The following is a 12,986-nucleotide window of genomic DNA, read 5'->3' as shown; positions in this document are numbered from 1 at the left end:
AGGAATATTCCCTTATCGTGGAGTCCAGAGTCCCGCACACCTGAAGATCCGGAAACAGCCTCTAGCTACTATCAGCAAGCCTTTGATCTCACACACGCTGATAATGTCTGGTGGCCAACCGGGTCGTGACCTCCCTGTGGAGGAAGCGCGTGCCGCCCTCAAGCAACACTTCAGCAGCTTCCAAGGACAAAAGTATGCAGAAGGCTGGGCAGACCTGTGGGCTAAAGGTGATTTTCTGCCTTGGGACCGCGGGACTTCGTCTCCAGCACTGGCAGACACCCTGATCAACTACGCGGACCTCATTGGGCATGCCATGGTCGAAGAAGGCGGCCAGACACGACGGAAGCGCGCATTAGTCGCTGGCTGCGGCCGAGGGGTCGATGTGATGTTGCTGCAGAGCTTTGGGTACGATGCTGTGGGGCTCGAATACGCCGCAGATGCCCTCAAGGCATGCGAAGAGTATGAGAAAGAACATTCTGGGGACTATCCGGTCCGAGACGAGAAGATCGGAAAGGGCAATGCTCGCTTCGTTCACGGTGATTTCTACACGGACGACTGGCTGGAGAGCGCCGGCTTTGGCAAAGATGCAAAGTTCGACCTGATTTACGACTACACTGTGAGTGCTTTATCCTGCCAGAGTTGTCCATTTTGCGATTGGCCATTGCTCACATTGCACCTAGTTCTTCTGCGCTATGCAACTCCCCATGAGACCTGCATGGGCGAAGAGGATGTCTGAGCTCCTCCGACCTGACCCTCAAGCCAATCTCATTTGTCTAGAGTTTCCCACAAACAAGCCTGGCACAGCCGGGGGACCGCCGTTTGCATCTCCGCCCAAAGCATACCTCGAGCATCTGAGTCATCCTGGAGAGGAAGTCAAATACGATGCAGAGGCCAACGTCAGGATGAATCCACTCGCACCTTCGAGTCCTGGAGCCCTAGAGAGGGTTGGTCACTGGCAGCCCGCTGACACACACAAGGTCGGTAAAGACGCCGAGGGTAAAGTCCAAGATTGGATTTCTGTTTGGCGCCACCGTTAAGTTGGTGTCTTGAATGATATGTTGTAAAAAGTTCGCCATCGCTTCATGGTCATCCTTGTACTGTTTTCAAGTCTTGTCCACTTTCTTCAATGCATTGTAGTGCTCTCCCAGGCCGAAACTGTGGCGATAATAGGCAAGCCAGATATCATCTGACTCTCCTGTCTTGTCTGATCCGGAGCTGATCTTTTCCACCCTTCCATCAGCTTGGAGCACGTTAACGTCGATATGATATGATCGTGCAATTGCCTGTAACTCAAGCTGACCTCCCCATTCTGCCGTGTCTCTGATTTTCTTGACATAGGAATCGAGGGGCTCCTCCATGAAAGCTTCGAAATCATCTGAATGAGTAGCCATGAACTCAGCAGCCGCGAACCTCACATTCTCATATGGTGCCTTTTTTGGTCCGGATTTCGAGACTTGGTCGGGAGACATACTGTGCGCACACGCAGAAAAGAGACAATGGCCATCCGGACGGATCATAGTCTCCGTCAAACCTCGACTCTCCATCTGCTGTTTCATTGCAGACACTTCTTGCTCTCGACGATCAGGTAGATTTTCGGCCTCCAATGCCGCAGCAGCTGCTTGAGCTTCTTGTTCGGCGGCTCTTCGAGCCAATCTTGCTTTTTGTCGGTTTGGTTTCTTTGATTGTGGCTGATCAGCAAGTGATTGTGCATCGGACTCCTCTGCCTTCGTCTGGTTGGCTCCGGTCGTTGTTTCGTGATCACCTCCGTCAACAGGCTCCTCGAGGGTCAGGCCATCTACACCGGACTCAATTTGATTTGGGCTTTCTCCGTCTAGTACCGCGGTTTCGGCTTGATGCTTTTCTGCTAGTTCTCTTTCTAGAATCTCACATTCATCGTTGACACCTTTTCTCGTCTTTTTGGTGGCATTCTTCTTCTTCTGCCTGATTCGACCCTGTAGATCACGCTTTTCTTTCCGCTGCTTGGCCAGTAGTTCTTCCATGCCGACCATTCACACGTTAGTAAGTTCTTTTGGGTCTCAGCACAACATGACGACCACAGCGCCAGAATACTGTAGACTGTACACTGAGTTTGCTAATGCAACAGATAGCAATGAAAGGTATGTTGTATGATAGGCAGGTTCAATTGGTAGTCGTTGACTGTTGGCAGCCTTACTAAAATTTTGACAGGGATGTGGCTTCATCAATATATGGGATGATCCATTCCAATAGCTCCAAAATAGCCCTGCAAATAGACTTATCTTAGGTCCGCTTCAGGCACGTGCACCGGGCATCCCCAGACCAGATACCTTGACCTGTACTTCTGCTTGGCGTGTTTGCTGGCATTCCCCTTCCCTCGCGACAGGGCTAGGGCCCCCTGTCTAGGCTGCGCAGCCTTCCCACCGCTGCTGTCAATAGCACCTGCTCTTGCGAAGCGCCCGACAGGCAAGATTGTCAAACAATCCAGCGCCTACTGCAACGTACTCCATCTACGGCTATTCTATCTTGTCTCAGACACTTTCTTGCCAAAAGACACGCTTACTGGCTACATCTTACACCAGCATACCAATTCAGCCCCCACCTTCCAAGGCTGATTGTGGTCTCTCGCCGTAACAGAGTCGTACCGGGCGTCAGCACCAGCCAACTCTATCCTCAGCCGCACAGTCCACATTGCCAGAAAGCATCCTCTTGTCATATAACCCTCGAGCCTGTCGGCTTTGTCCTCTCAGACCCAAGCTCCTCTCTCGTCCTCGACCTCGTCCACCCCATAGACGCGCGCGTCGTCACCTGCTATACCCAACTCAAGTACTCCTAAGCCGCAATCATGGGCGATTTGTCCGGGCGCAAGGTGTTCAAGGTGTTCAACCAAGACTTCGCTGTCGATGAGAGATACACTGTGACGAAAGAGCTGGGACAGGGTGCGTATGGTATTGTCTGGTACGTATGTCGAGTGGAGGAGCTTGAGCATTGAGCTGACAAGGGATAAGCGCTGCGACTAACGGCCAGACTGGCGAGGGCGTTGCCATCAAGAAGGTCACCAATGTCTTCAGCAAGAAGATCCTCGCAAAGAGAGCCTTGCGTGAGATCAAGCTCCTCCAGCACTTCCGTGGTCATAGAAATGTGGGTTCGGCGCCCGACATGTCCTGTTCAAATGCTAAAATATTGGCTATAGATCACCTGCCTGTACGACATGGATATCCCTCGGCCGGACAACTTCAATGAGACCTATCTCTACGAAGGTATAGCTGTTCCGGGTTGCGCTGGTCTTGCGACTGACATTGGACAGAGTTGATGGAGTGTGATCTGGCGGCTATCATCCGTTCAGGCCAACCACTCACCGACGCCCACTTCCAATCCTTCATCTATCAGATCCTATGCGGTCTCAAGTACATCCACTCTGCGAACGTCTTGCACAGAGATCTGAAGCCAGGAAACCTACTCGTCAACGCCGACTGCGAGCTCAAGATCTGCGATTTTGGTTTGGCAAGAGGGTTCTCTCAAGATCCGGAGGAGAATGCTGGATACATGACAGAATACGTTGCCACGAGATGGTACCGTGCTCCTGAGATCATGCTCAGCTTCCAGAGCTACACCAAAGCCAGTACGTTGGACACTATACTTGGTGGGTAAAATCCTGCTAACACGGCTTTAGTCGACGTCTGGTCCGTCGGATGTATTCTGGCTGAGCTGCTGGGTGGACGGCCGTTCTTTAAGGGTCGCGACTACGTCGACCAGCTCAACCAGATCCTGCATTACCTGGGTACACCAAACGAGGAGACTCTCTCACGAATTGGATCGCCCCGTGCTCAAGAATACGTTCGAAACCTCCCTTACATGCCCAAAGTCCCCTTCCAGAGGCTCTTTCCGCAGGCGAATCCCGATGCTCTGGATCTCTTGGATCGGATGCTGGCATTCGATCCCTCCTCGCGTATCTCGGTGGAAGAGGCGCTGGAGCACAGATACCTCCATATCTGGCATGATGCATCAGACGAGCCCCCATGTCCTAAGACGTTTGATTTCGCATTCGAGGTTGTTGAAGATGTTCAAGAGATGAGAAAGATGATCCTGGATGAAGTTATGAGATTCCGACAGCACGTCCGTCATCAACCTTCTCAAACCTCGTCCTCGAGCATTAATGTCCCGATCCCGGAGAATCCAGCTCAATGGACTAGTAGCCGCGACGACCCTAGACCACAGGAAGCGGGTCAATTTGTCGGCAACGACCTCGAACACGAATTGCAGGCCGGTTCGGATCTGATGCGACGATAGACACGGACGCTCGGCCGACTGGAAGCTTCCGGATTGTTCAGGCTCTATTGGGAGTATGATGAAACAAAATACAGCTTTTGGCTTTAGTAGGTATTCTGTGGCAGTATCAAGCACCTGGGCCTTATGCTTTACGAAAAAATAGCCTTCAAGACGTTTTCTCAACCGCTTCTGGTCTTTCATTCACGGTACACAAAGTTCGACTACCGCTGACGTTCTAGGCAGATGTTGCAGCATGAGGTCGTAGGGCTCATCTGATGCCCAGCCCCATGGCAGGAGGTGACAAATCCTGTGGTGACTACAGGTAGGTACCCGACATTACTTGACCTTTCAACAAACGTATTTCCACGTTGAATTAATGCACTCTATTGCGTCTCAATCCTCCTCTTCCCTTATTCTCCGGGCCAACAACACTACCTTACCGGGCGGTTGCCGTGCTGAAAAGATGGTTTCATTCAAGCTCTTCCTGCTCCTCTGCACGTACCTGGGTATTGTTCTGTCCATGCTTCATGATGCACCTGAAGTCGTGGAAAGCCTGCCTGGTATCCCCAAGGGGTGGATGCAGGAGGTACGTGACTCACAGATACGAGCAAAGTGTACTGATGCTGACACTTTCCTTTAGATGGATGAGCCTGCAAAGAACCAAGTCTTAGTCCTGCAACTCGCCATGGATCAGCCACTTCTAGCCGATTTCCATCAGCTTATCCACAACATCTCGACCCCTGCTCATCCCTCATATGGCAATCATCTCACTAAAGACGAAGTTGATGTGTGGACGCAGCCAACCAGCGGAGCTGGTGATCAGATCATAGCATGGCTTAAGAGCAAAGGAGTCGACGGAGATACCATCAAGGTGTCTGGACACTGGATCACGTTCAACGTAACTGTTTCAACCGCCGATGCTATCTTGGGCACCAGATTCTATTCCTATCGACAAAAGGAGACCACAGTGATCCGCACACTGCAGTACTCTGTGCCTTCCAATCTGCGAGACATGATGAAAACAATCCAACCCACGACTCGCTTCGGAAGTCCAAAGCTTCAGATCAGGTTGGATCACGACGAGCAGCCTTTGCAGATATCCTCCTCCACATTGACCACATACAACGAGACTTTTTGTAACACCACTGTGACCCCTGCCTGCATTCGTGGCCTCTACCAAATGAGCGAATTTACTCCTTCCGCGAACGATACGATGCTTGGGATATCTGGGTTCGATGGGCAGGTGTACTACGTCGATGATTTGAATATGTTTATCTCGAACCTGAACCCCTACTTGATGGGCTCGCTCAACATCACCAGCATTAATGGAGGTATTGCAAATTCGGAGTTTAACGTCAACACCAGTGCCGAGGGCAATCTTGACGTAAGTTGGATCATGGTTTTGATCTGGATAACCACTCATACATGCAGGTTCAATATGCTGCTGCCCTCACTGGAGGCACGCCTATAACATATTACTCGACGGGTGGACAAGCGCCCATTGACCCAGATCTCGATCAGCCTGTGGCGGCCAACGGAACCAACGAGCCTTACTTGAACCAGCTCCAATACCTAATTGGTCTTGATGACTCGATACTACCGGGTGTCTTGTCCACCTCTTACGGTGAAGATGAAGAAAGTGTCCCATGTATGTCGCTACGTACTGTTACCTGTACGAACCGTCACTGACGCCTGACAGACAACTATGCCGTACAGGTTTGCAACCTCTTTGCCCAGCTCACTGCTCGTGGCGTGTCCATCATCTTCTCCAGCGGTGATACAGGAGTAGGAAGCGCTTGTCGATCCAATGATGGCAAGAACACACTCCAATTCTCACCCTCCTTCCCTGCGACATGCCCCTTCGTTACAGCGGCCGGCGGTACGTACGGTGTCGATCCCGAAATAGCCGCAGATTTCACATCGGGAGGCTTCTCAAATTACTTTCCTCGGCCTTCCTGGCAGGACAACACCATCTATGAGTATCTCAATAGCATTGATGACACCAACCAAGGCTACTTCAACACCAGTGGAAGAGCATACCCGGACGTGTCGGCTCAATCTGTCAGATATTTGGTCTGGAATGATGGCGAGCCGGACTTCGTCTGGGGCACTTCCTGCGCGGCTCCGACCTTTGCGGCCATCATAAGCAACCTCAATAGCCTTCGAATCAAGCAGGGGATGCCGAGACTAGGCTTTCTCAACCCATGGCTATATACTTCGGGCAATCAGGGCTTCACTGACATTACTCTGGGAGCTTCGCGTGGCTGCAGCGGTGTCGACATCTACACTGGTCAGCCAGCCGGGAAGATCGATAATGCTTCCTGGGCGGCAGGTCCAGGATGGGATCCTGTCAGTGGTTGGGGCACGCCAAATTTCGCTCAGTTGGCTACTATGGTGGCATAGGTTTCGGACTTTGATGTGACGGCAATACTGAGATCATGAAGCAGTCTGCCTGATGAGTTGTTCATCAGCCACATTATGTGTAAATACAACGGGGGGATTCGGCCTTGAAAGAAGGCTGGAAGAAGTCCGACAGATGACCAAAGACTTTATTCAGGGGCTGAGGGATGCCCATTGATAGATAGGCAGTCTTTACAATGGCGCTACAGTAATTACTTGCGGTCATTCTACCTCCTAAACTTATTCCCATGCCCATTCTGCTTCGGTTGGCTGCCATAACTTCTTCGTCCTCCTTGTTTCTTGTCTCGCTGCATGCTCGCTCCTAGTTGAATATCTACCCTCGGTGGCGTTGCGAAACCAAAACTCTTAGCCACCTTGACCAGATCAAGCTTGTTCACATCGAACACAGAACGTAGACTGTGAGACGCGTAGGCCTGCAGGTACGATCTGTACCCATCCTTTGCGGACTGTAAAGCATATGTCAGCAGGGTCACTCCGACGACTAGTACCAGACATGGACATACCTTGTTCAAATAATAGTTCTGCGTGATCAATTTCTCCAGTTGACTCTGGATATTGAGCAACTTCTTCGCCGGGAAATCGAACTCCACAACCGGCACCCTCGCCTCCTTGAGATGACTCAAGAACCCGACTTCACTGGGCTGCAAGAACATCAGACTCCTTCCTTTGCCGTTGGCACCTCTCGCCGTCCGTCCCACACGATGAATATAATCTCTCGGATCATCAGGCGGGTCGAACTGGACGATCCAATCCACAGCGGGAATATCGAGTCCTCTGGCAGCGACATCTGTGCACACCATCGTCCCGACCTTCGCATTGCAGAACTCGAAAAACGTGTTCGTGCGTTTCTGCTGTTTGAGGTTTCCGTGCAACTCGAGGACCGGCAAATCGATGTAGTTGAGCAGTTCGGCGTGGTATTTCACGCAATTGCAGCTTGACATAAACACAATAACTTTCTTCTTGAGATTGCGCTTGAGGAAGCTGAACAACAGCAAAAAGCGCTTGTCGCTCTCGCAGATCACGTAGCCTTGCTCCAGACCCTCGACTGTACTGTGCTCCTTCTTGTGGTCCACGTTGATATACAGTGGTCCAGGCCTCAGGGAGATTCGGGCCAAATCCTCGACTTTTGTGGTCTGTGTCGCGGAGAAGAGCATTGTCTGGCGATTCTCTTTGGGCAGGATCTGGACGATCTTTCGCATTTCGTCTTCGAATCCGACTTCGAGGATGCGATCTGCTTCATCGATCACGAGGGCTTTGACATTCTTGTACACGAACCCCGGTGTGTTTTGGAGGTGGTCAAGGAGACGGCCTGGGGTGGCGATGATTAGATTGACACCCTTGGTCAATTTATCGGCTTCGGCGCTGCGGTTGGCGCCGCCGATGACAATTCCGAAAGTTTGGCTGTGGAATTGCATTAGGTCCCTTGCCACACCGAAGATTTGGAGCGCGAGTTCTCGTGTGGGCGAGACGACGATCACGCCGGTGCCGTTGCGTGGCTTGAAGCGCAGGGCGTGCAGCATTTCGACGGCCGGGATGAGGAAGGCTAGAGTCTTGCCGGAGCCGGTTTTGGCGGCGCCCAGGACGTCCCGGCCTGCAAGTAGCGGAGGGATGCCCCGTCGTTGGATCTCAGTCATGTTCTCGAATTTCATTTCGGCCAGGGCTTTCATGGTGCGTTCGGAGAGCTTGAGGTCGGTGAACTTTTGGGGTTGGCTGTCAGTGCCAGGAAGCGAGGGAGCACTTTCGGTGGGGAGGTCTGTTGTCGTTGTGAGTAGATGGGTGCCGTTCGTTGTATCTACTATTTCTTCGAGTTTGGGGCCGGCAGTGTCGTCGTCGGCTTCATCGTCATGGCTTAGAGAATCGTTTTCTGAAGCGGTTTGAGTGGTGGCTGGTGCATCCTGATTGTCCAGCTCTTCGTCGACGGCATCGTCGGCCGCTTCTTCCTCCGGCACATTGAGTGTATCTTCATCCTCATCGTCACTGCTATGTGATGTTTTCCGCCTCTTCTTGCTTTTTTCTCGTGGTTCTTTTGTAGAAGGACGGACTTTTTCAGTCACGATTGGGGAGGCAGCGACCGGCGTATCTGCAGTTGCATCAGTTGCCTTCGCATGCTTTCTCTTGCGCTTCTTGGATTTATCGGCGTGTGGCTCCATTGTTGCTGGTATAAAGAACAGAGACTGGTGAAGCGGTGAGATTGGACGAAACCACAGGTTTTCAGATGAGGAGCGCTGCAACTTTTTTTCAAGCCTGTCGACCTTATCGATAAGGAAAAGTGTCTAACCGGAACTGGAAGCCACACCCTCGGCCTTGTCGGCGTAAGCTAGACTGAAATGGGTTTAGTAGAGCCTCGAGTTAACATGCTGTGGCGGCCCGTAGTGTCGGATAACGCACCACGATCGATAAGAAGTGTGGTCATCATATATATTATATGTCGTCAAGCCGTAGGAAACGTACATTGGTCACTGCATCTGATATTAGACAATTTGAAGGTAAACGGATACAGTGCTTGAACTCAATACTCTGTACAATAACTTGACTATCCTCTGCCACACGCTCGACACGACTTCAACGCCTGGCTGGAGACATCGTACGTCAATATGGGCGACTCATCTGTCATGGAAGATCCGGTCAGGCTGCCTACTGCCGATCTCGTCACTGTCGACCACCATAGTTCATTACTACTGCCGCTCTCGCGGAGAGGATATGGGCCCGGACTCATTATCGTCCTCCCCGAAGATGCACCAACATACACGCAAGGCGGCATCGTGTGCGAGGATGGCATCCCTCCGCCCATCTTGAAGTGGGCAGAGGAAGGCTTTGCGGTCGTTGAGATTCGAGAGAGCGCATTCAAAGCTACAGCTGCAGCGCAAGAAGCCTTTGCTAAAGCCGCTGCCGCCCTCGAGTCCTGCAAGGCTTGCCCTGACGGAAGCGGAGTCGGACTAGTTGGTAAGTCTTGCCCCTCATGCCTACCAGACAGTCCAGCATGCTTACGGGGTCTAGTTTACGACGCTTCATTATGGGACAAAGACATCAAAGACATCACGTTCGATTCAAGGATAAAAGCGGCTGTCATCTACGGCAATGCTACAGAAAAGCTACCAACGGCAGCATCCATACCATGTCTCTACCACCTCGCCGGTAAGGGCACCATCCCGAAAAGTACCGATGACATAAAAATGTACTCTTACCCAACAGCCAAGGCAAACTTCGCCATCCCGTGCCAAGCAGACTTCGACAGCACGGAAGAATCAGTCTCGCACACACGAAATCTCACCTTTCTGAAGAAGTACATCCGCGGAGCCGACTTCGACCTCGAAGCCATCTGGGAGGAACACACGTACTTCGAATTTGCCGATCGATCTGCAGCAAAGACGATGGGGACGATGGTCCAGGAACCATACGTCAACCATATCACGACAGTATGTTGGCCCCTCGAACATTTCGATATAGCATTGTTACTTTCCATGCCCAACCCTTCGGCACTGTCTTGAGAGCGAGATAGGTACTTCGTACTAACGAGATACTCCGCCCAGATGACCGGCGGCATAGGTCGCGTGCGACTGACGAAGTTCTACCAAAATAACTTCATTCACAATAATCCAGACGACACGGAGATGCAACTCGTCAGCCGCACGATTGGTATAGATCGCGTGGTGGACGAATTTATATTCAAGTTCACGCACGATAGGGAGATGGATTGGATGTGAGTTATTATCCTCAGACACACTAACACCGCTGCGAAGAATTCAGTGTGACTAACTTGACATAGGATTCCTGGCATTCCTCCGACAGGACGGAGGGTGGAAGTCCCTTTTACGGCGGTGGTTTGCATTCGTGGCGACAGATTGTACCATGAGCACATCGCGTGGGATCAGGCGTCAGTGCTGATACAGCTTGGTCTAATGCCCGAATACTTGCCATTTCCTTACCCGTTGCCTGACGGCAAGAGTGCAGCGTCTGGGAAGAGATTTGAGTACCGCGTCCCTGCGGCTGGTATCGACATTTCGACGAAGATGCTCGACAAGAACAGTTTGCCGTCAAATAGCATGTTTGAGTATCAGCTGCGAGAAGTGGACGCTTAATTGAGTATACTCAGTTCAAAGTCACGTATATTCACTGGCCTGTTGCAAATAACTGGCGATCCGAGGAGATCGTCGACATGCACTGCATCTTCCCCGTCATTACAACGCATCATCGACTTCCTCAAGATTGCACATGCCCATCTTTCTCGGCGGCACCCTGTGGTGAAATAGGCAATCGATCTCCTGGAAAGTGCGGCCTTTGAGCTCAGGAATGTAGAAGTAACTCCAAATCGTACCAAGGAGGCAAGCACCACCAAAGATGAAGCCGACCTTCCCCTTAAGATCCGCCTTATCTGGGTTGACCATGTACGGAACAACAATATTCATCACGGTGCCAAACACAGCCTGACAAGCTGTGGCGAGTCCGATTGTTTTCGCACGGAGAGCTGGTGTCGAAACCTCTCCAAGCAGAGCAAATGCAAGGACACCAATCGTGGCTTGGTAGATGAGCGCATAGACAACGGTGCATGAGGCTTGCACCCATCGGGCAGCCGAAGTATGGACGACGTCAAGGATACCCATGAGCACAAGCACGATTGTCATGCCAATCATTCCCCAAATGAAGAGTTTCCTGCGGCCGACAGTGTTGATGGCCATCCACGAAACAACGACGCCAACCACACCGCAAGCCGTAACTCCGACACCGAGATCGAAAGCGTGGCTGGTGGGTATCCCTGCTAGCTCGAAGAAATAGGTCGAGAATCCGAGAACGAACACAATACCGGAGAGATGTTGGCACGCAAAGACACCCACAGAGATTGTTGTCCGGATCAAGTTTGTCCCCTGGAAGCATTGGACCCATCTTGCTGATTGAGAGAGCTCGATATCGTAGTCCACAGTTCTGATGATCATCGCAAGTCTAGGTCCGACATCAGTGTCTTTGCCATGAAGACGCTGGAGCGAGCGTCTGGCATCCTCGATACGGCCGCGACGGACATAATGCCATGGTGACTCTGGCGCCAAGGGGAGTCCGACAAGAAGAATGGCTATCGTAATTAGTCAACAGGTCTCCTTCGGAGGCAGCAAATTCACCTTACCAACAAATAGAAATTGAACCGCGAAAGGTCCACGGAAAGCCCATCGATCATTTCTGTCTCCGAAGCCTTTGATGACCGCGTTGGACAACAGCTGACCGATAACAATGGCAAAATTCACTCCGCCTGTTACCATGCCTCGAAGGACCACAGGTGCTACCTCCGAACAGTAGAGAGGGCCGATGGTCAGGTAAAATCCCAGTCCAATGCCCAGGATCAGCTTGCCAATGAGAAAGGCCGCTCTTGTGATTGAAAAGATCTCGCCAAATATGCCAGCGGTGACAAAGATCAGCCCGATCAGAAGGGAATTCTTTCGTCCTACACGGTCGGAGACCCATGAACAAGCAAAGCCTCCAAAGAATTGACCGACACTTGAGATGCTGTTGAAGCCACTTTGCCAGCTTGCCGGAAGCACAGGTTGGCCTTCATAGATGTATCTGGCTGCGTCAGCGAGCATTCAAGCTGTCCCACGTGAACGACATACCCGAAGGTGAGACGGAATTGCGGCACCGAGATCATGGCACCATTGACCTGAGCATCGAAACCCCTGTAGGAGAGGGTCAGTGACTAGGCGCGGTTCCTTCCCATTCTGTCCAGGCTTACCATCCTACTGCACTAAAGGCGAAGAAAATGCACCAGAAGACCACTACTTTGTCCTTGGTGAGAGCCTCCCATACCGAGAGTTGATGCTCTTCTTCGGCGGCAAGTCGCGCTTGCTCCACCTTAAGAGCGACATTTTCGATGACTGCGTCCGCAGCCTTGCTCTGGTCATGGATATGACACCCTTTCTCCATCGTTTGCAGGCTTTCGATGTTGAAGACCGTAGTCAAAGCCGAAGGTGATTCACATTGCAAATAAATGAAACCGACCGAGGCCGACGCAGCATTTATATCTCTTTGTCAGCTGCATCATTCCTGATTTCATCACCTTGCAGTGTACCTGGATGCAGCTGCAAATACATTGGGTTTCCCTGCCGCCCTGAGAACGAGAAATGGCTTTGATCCGGACTTCCGCAAGGAATGATTAGGTAACTTGGAAGGGATGTTGGGTAGCAGTGGCGCTGAAAGGAGCTGAATCCTACCCCGCCTTGCAAGATCTCTTGCTTTCCTGTCCCCATCCCGAGAAAACGTGGGTGGAGGTGAGTCTTCGTAGCCCATAAGGGCTAAGCGGCGCCGGAAGTGTGCATACCAATGCAGCATGGCTTCCT

The 12,986-nt window shown here is 51.7% G+C and overlaps 7 protein-coding genes across 7 annotated transcripts; 4 read left to right on the top strand and 3 right to left on the bottom strand.

The window, feature by feature from the left end:
• Positions 1-103: 103 nt before the first annotated feature.
• EDD37DRAFT_653199 (S-adenosyl-L-methionine-dependent methyltransferase) lies at positions 104-1,037 on the top strand (the record flags this gene model as incomplete). The annotated part of the gene is made up of 2 exons (XM_062818534.1): positions 104-616; positions 681-1,037. 2 exons carry the CDS (start codon positions 104-106, stop codon positions 1,035-1,037), a joined length of 870 nt encoding a protein of 289 aa, XP_062666772.1.
• Positions 948-2,203, bottom strand: EDD37DRAFT_136643 (uncharacterized protein). Its single transcript, XM_062809497.1, has one exon. It carries the CDS (start codon positions 2,007-2,009, stop codon positions 1,104-1,106), a length of 906 nt encoding a protein of 301 aa, XP_062666771.1. The 5' UTR covers positions 2,010-2,203; the 3' UTR covers positions 948-1,103.
• A 119-nt stretch (positions 2,204-2,322) lies between these two features.
• Positions 2,323-4,433, top strand: EDD37DRAFT_595110 (mitogen-activated protein kinase spm1). The gene is made up of 5 exons (XM_062814569.1): positions 2,323-2,934; positions 2,985-3,117; positions 3,170-3,236; positions 3,284-3,598; positions 3,650-4,433. Exons 1-5 carry the CDS (start codon positions 2,822-2,824, stop codon positions 4,264-4,266), a joined length of 1,245 nt encoding a protein of 414 aa, XP_062666770.1. The 5' UTR covers positions 2,323-2,821; the 3' UTR covers positions 4,267-4,433.
• Positions 4,434-4,708: 275 nt separating this feature from the next.
• EDD37DRAFT_653196 (aorsin) lies at positions 4,709-6,648 on the top strand (the record flags this gene model as incomplete). Its single annotated transcript, XM_062818533.1, has 4 exons — positions 4,709-4,831; positions 4,886-5,629; positions 5,677-5,893; positions 5,945-6,648. 4 exons carry the CDS (start codon positions 4,709-4,711, stop codon positions 6,646-6,648), a joined length of 1,788 nt encoding a protein of 595 aa, XP_062666769.1.
• Positions 6,649-6,774: 126 nt separating this feature from the next.
• On the bottom strand, positions 6,775-8,868 carry EDD37DRAFT_639198 (ATP-dependent RNA helicase HAS1). Its single transcript, XM_062817150.1, has 2 exons — positions 7,170-8,868; positions 6,775-7,112 (listed from the first exon to the last, which is right to left on the bottom strand). The coding sequence occupies exons 1-2, from the start codon at positions 8,814-8,816 to the stop codon at positions 6,873-6,875; spliced, it is 1,887 nt and encodes a 628-aa protein (XP_062666768.1). The 5' UTR covers positions 8,817-8,868; the 3' UTR covers positions 6,775-6,872.
• A 209-nt stretch (positions 8,869-9,077) lies between these two features.
• On the top strand, positions 9,078-10,795 carry EDD37DRAFT_136493 (carboxymethylenebutenolidase). Its single transcript, XM_062809493.1, has 4 exons — positions 9,078-9,609; positions 9,664-10,082; positions 10,197-10,366; positions 10,433-10,795. Exons 1-4 carry the CDS (start codon positions 9,261-9,263, stop codon positions 10,743-10,745), a joined length of 1,251 nt encoding a protein of 416 aa, XP_062666767.1. The 5' UTR covers positions 9,078-9,260; the 3' UTR covers positions 10,746-10,795.
• Positions 10,795-12,757, bottom strand: EDD37DRAFT_136503 (maltose permease). Its single transcript, XM_062809495.1, has 4 exons — positions 12,383-12,757; positions 12,264-12,326; positions 11,783-12,216; positions 10,795-11,731 (listed from the first exon to the last, which is right to left on the bottom strand). Exons 1-4 carry the CDS (start codon positions 12,571-12,573, stop codon positions 10,845-10,847), a joined length of 1,575 nt encoding a protein of 524 aa, XP_062666766.1. The 5' UTR covers positions 12,574-12,757; the 3' UTR covers positions 10,795-10,844.
• Between the last annotated feature and the right edge of the window lie 229 nt (positions 12,758-12,986).

The sequence above is a fragment of the Exophiala viscosa genome (assembly GCF_022695815.1).
Source record: "Exophiala viscosa unplaced genomic scaffold EDD37scaffold_11, whole genome shotgun sequence".
Lineage (NCBI taxonomy): Eukaryota > Fungi > Ascomycota > Eurotiomycetes > Chaetothyriales > Herpotrichiellaceae > Exophiala > Exophiala viscosa.
Note: the sequence above shows the minus strand (reverse complement) of the source record. Positions and strands in the feature narration are given on the sequence as shown.

Coding starts and splice junctions, on each gene's coding strand:
- EDD37DRAFT_136643 (XM_062809497.1), bottom strand. CDS start 2,009: ATGGTCGGCATGGAAGAACTACTGGCCAAGCAGCGGAAAGAAAAGCGT.
- EDD37DRAFT_595110 (XM_062814569.1), top strand. CDS start 2,822: ATGGGCGATTTGTCCGGGCGCAAGGTGTTCAAGGTGTTCAACCAAGAC. Junction 2,935..2,984: donor GGTGCGTATGGTATTGTCTG/GTACGTATGTCG, acceptor ACAAGGGATAAG/CGCTGCGACTAACGGCCAGA. Junction 3,237..3,283: donor TGAGACCTATCTCTACGAAG/GTATAGCTGTTC, acceptor GACATTGGACAG/AGTTGATGGAGTGTGATCTG.
- EDD37DRAFT_639198 (XM_062817150.1), bottom strand. CDS start 8,816: ATGGAGCCACACGCCGATAAATCCAAGAAGCGCAAGAGAAAGCATGCG. Junction 7,113..7,169: donor AGAACTATTATTTGAACAAG/GTATGTCCATGT, acceptor TATGCTTTACAG/TCCGCAAAGGATGGGTACAG.
- EDD37DRAFT_136493 (XM_062809493.1), top strand. CDS start 9,261: ATGGGCGACTCATCTGTCATGGAAGATCCGGTCAGGCTGCCTACTGCC. Junction 9,610..9,663: donor AAGCGGAGTCGGACTAGTTG/GTAAGTCTTGCC, acceptor TACGGGGTCTAG/TTTACGACGCTTCATTATGG. Junction 10,083..10,196: donor ACGTCAACCATATCACGACA/GTATGTTGGCCC, acceptor TACTCCGCCCAG/ATGACCGGCGGCATAGGTCG.
- EDD37DRAFT_136503 (XM_062809495.1), bottom strand. CDS start 12,573: ATGGAGAAAGGGTGTCATATCCATGACCAGAGCAAGGCTGCGGACGCA. Junction 12,217..12,263: donor CAATTCCGTCTCACCTTCGG/GTATGTCGTTCA, acceptor TGACGCAGCCAG/ATACATCTATGAAGGCCAAC. Junction 11,732..11,782: donor GGTTCAATTTCTATTTGTTG/GTAAGGTGAATT, acceptor TAATTACGATAG/CCATTCTTCTTGTCGGACTC.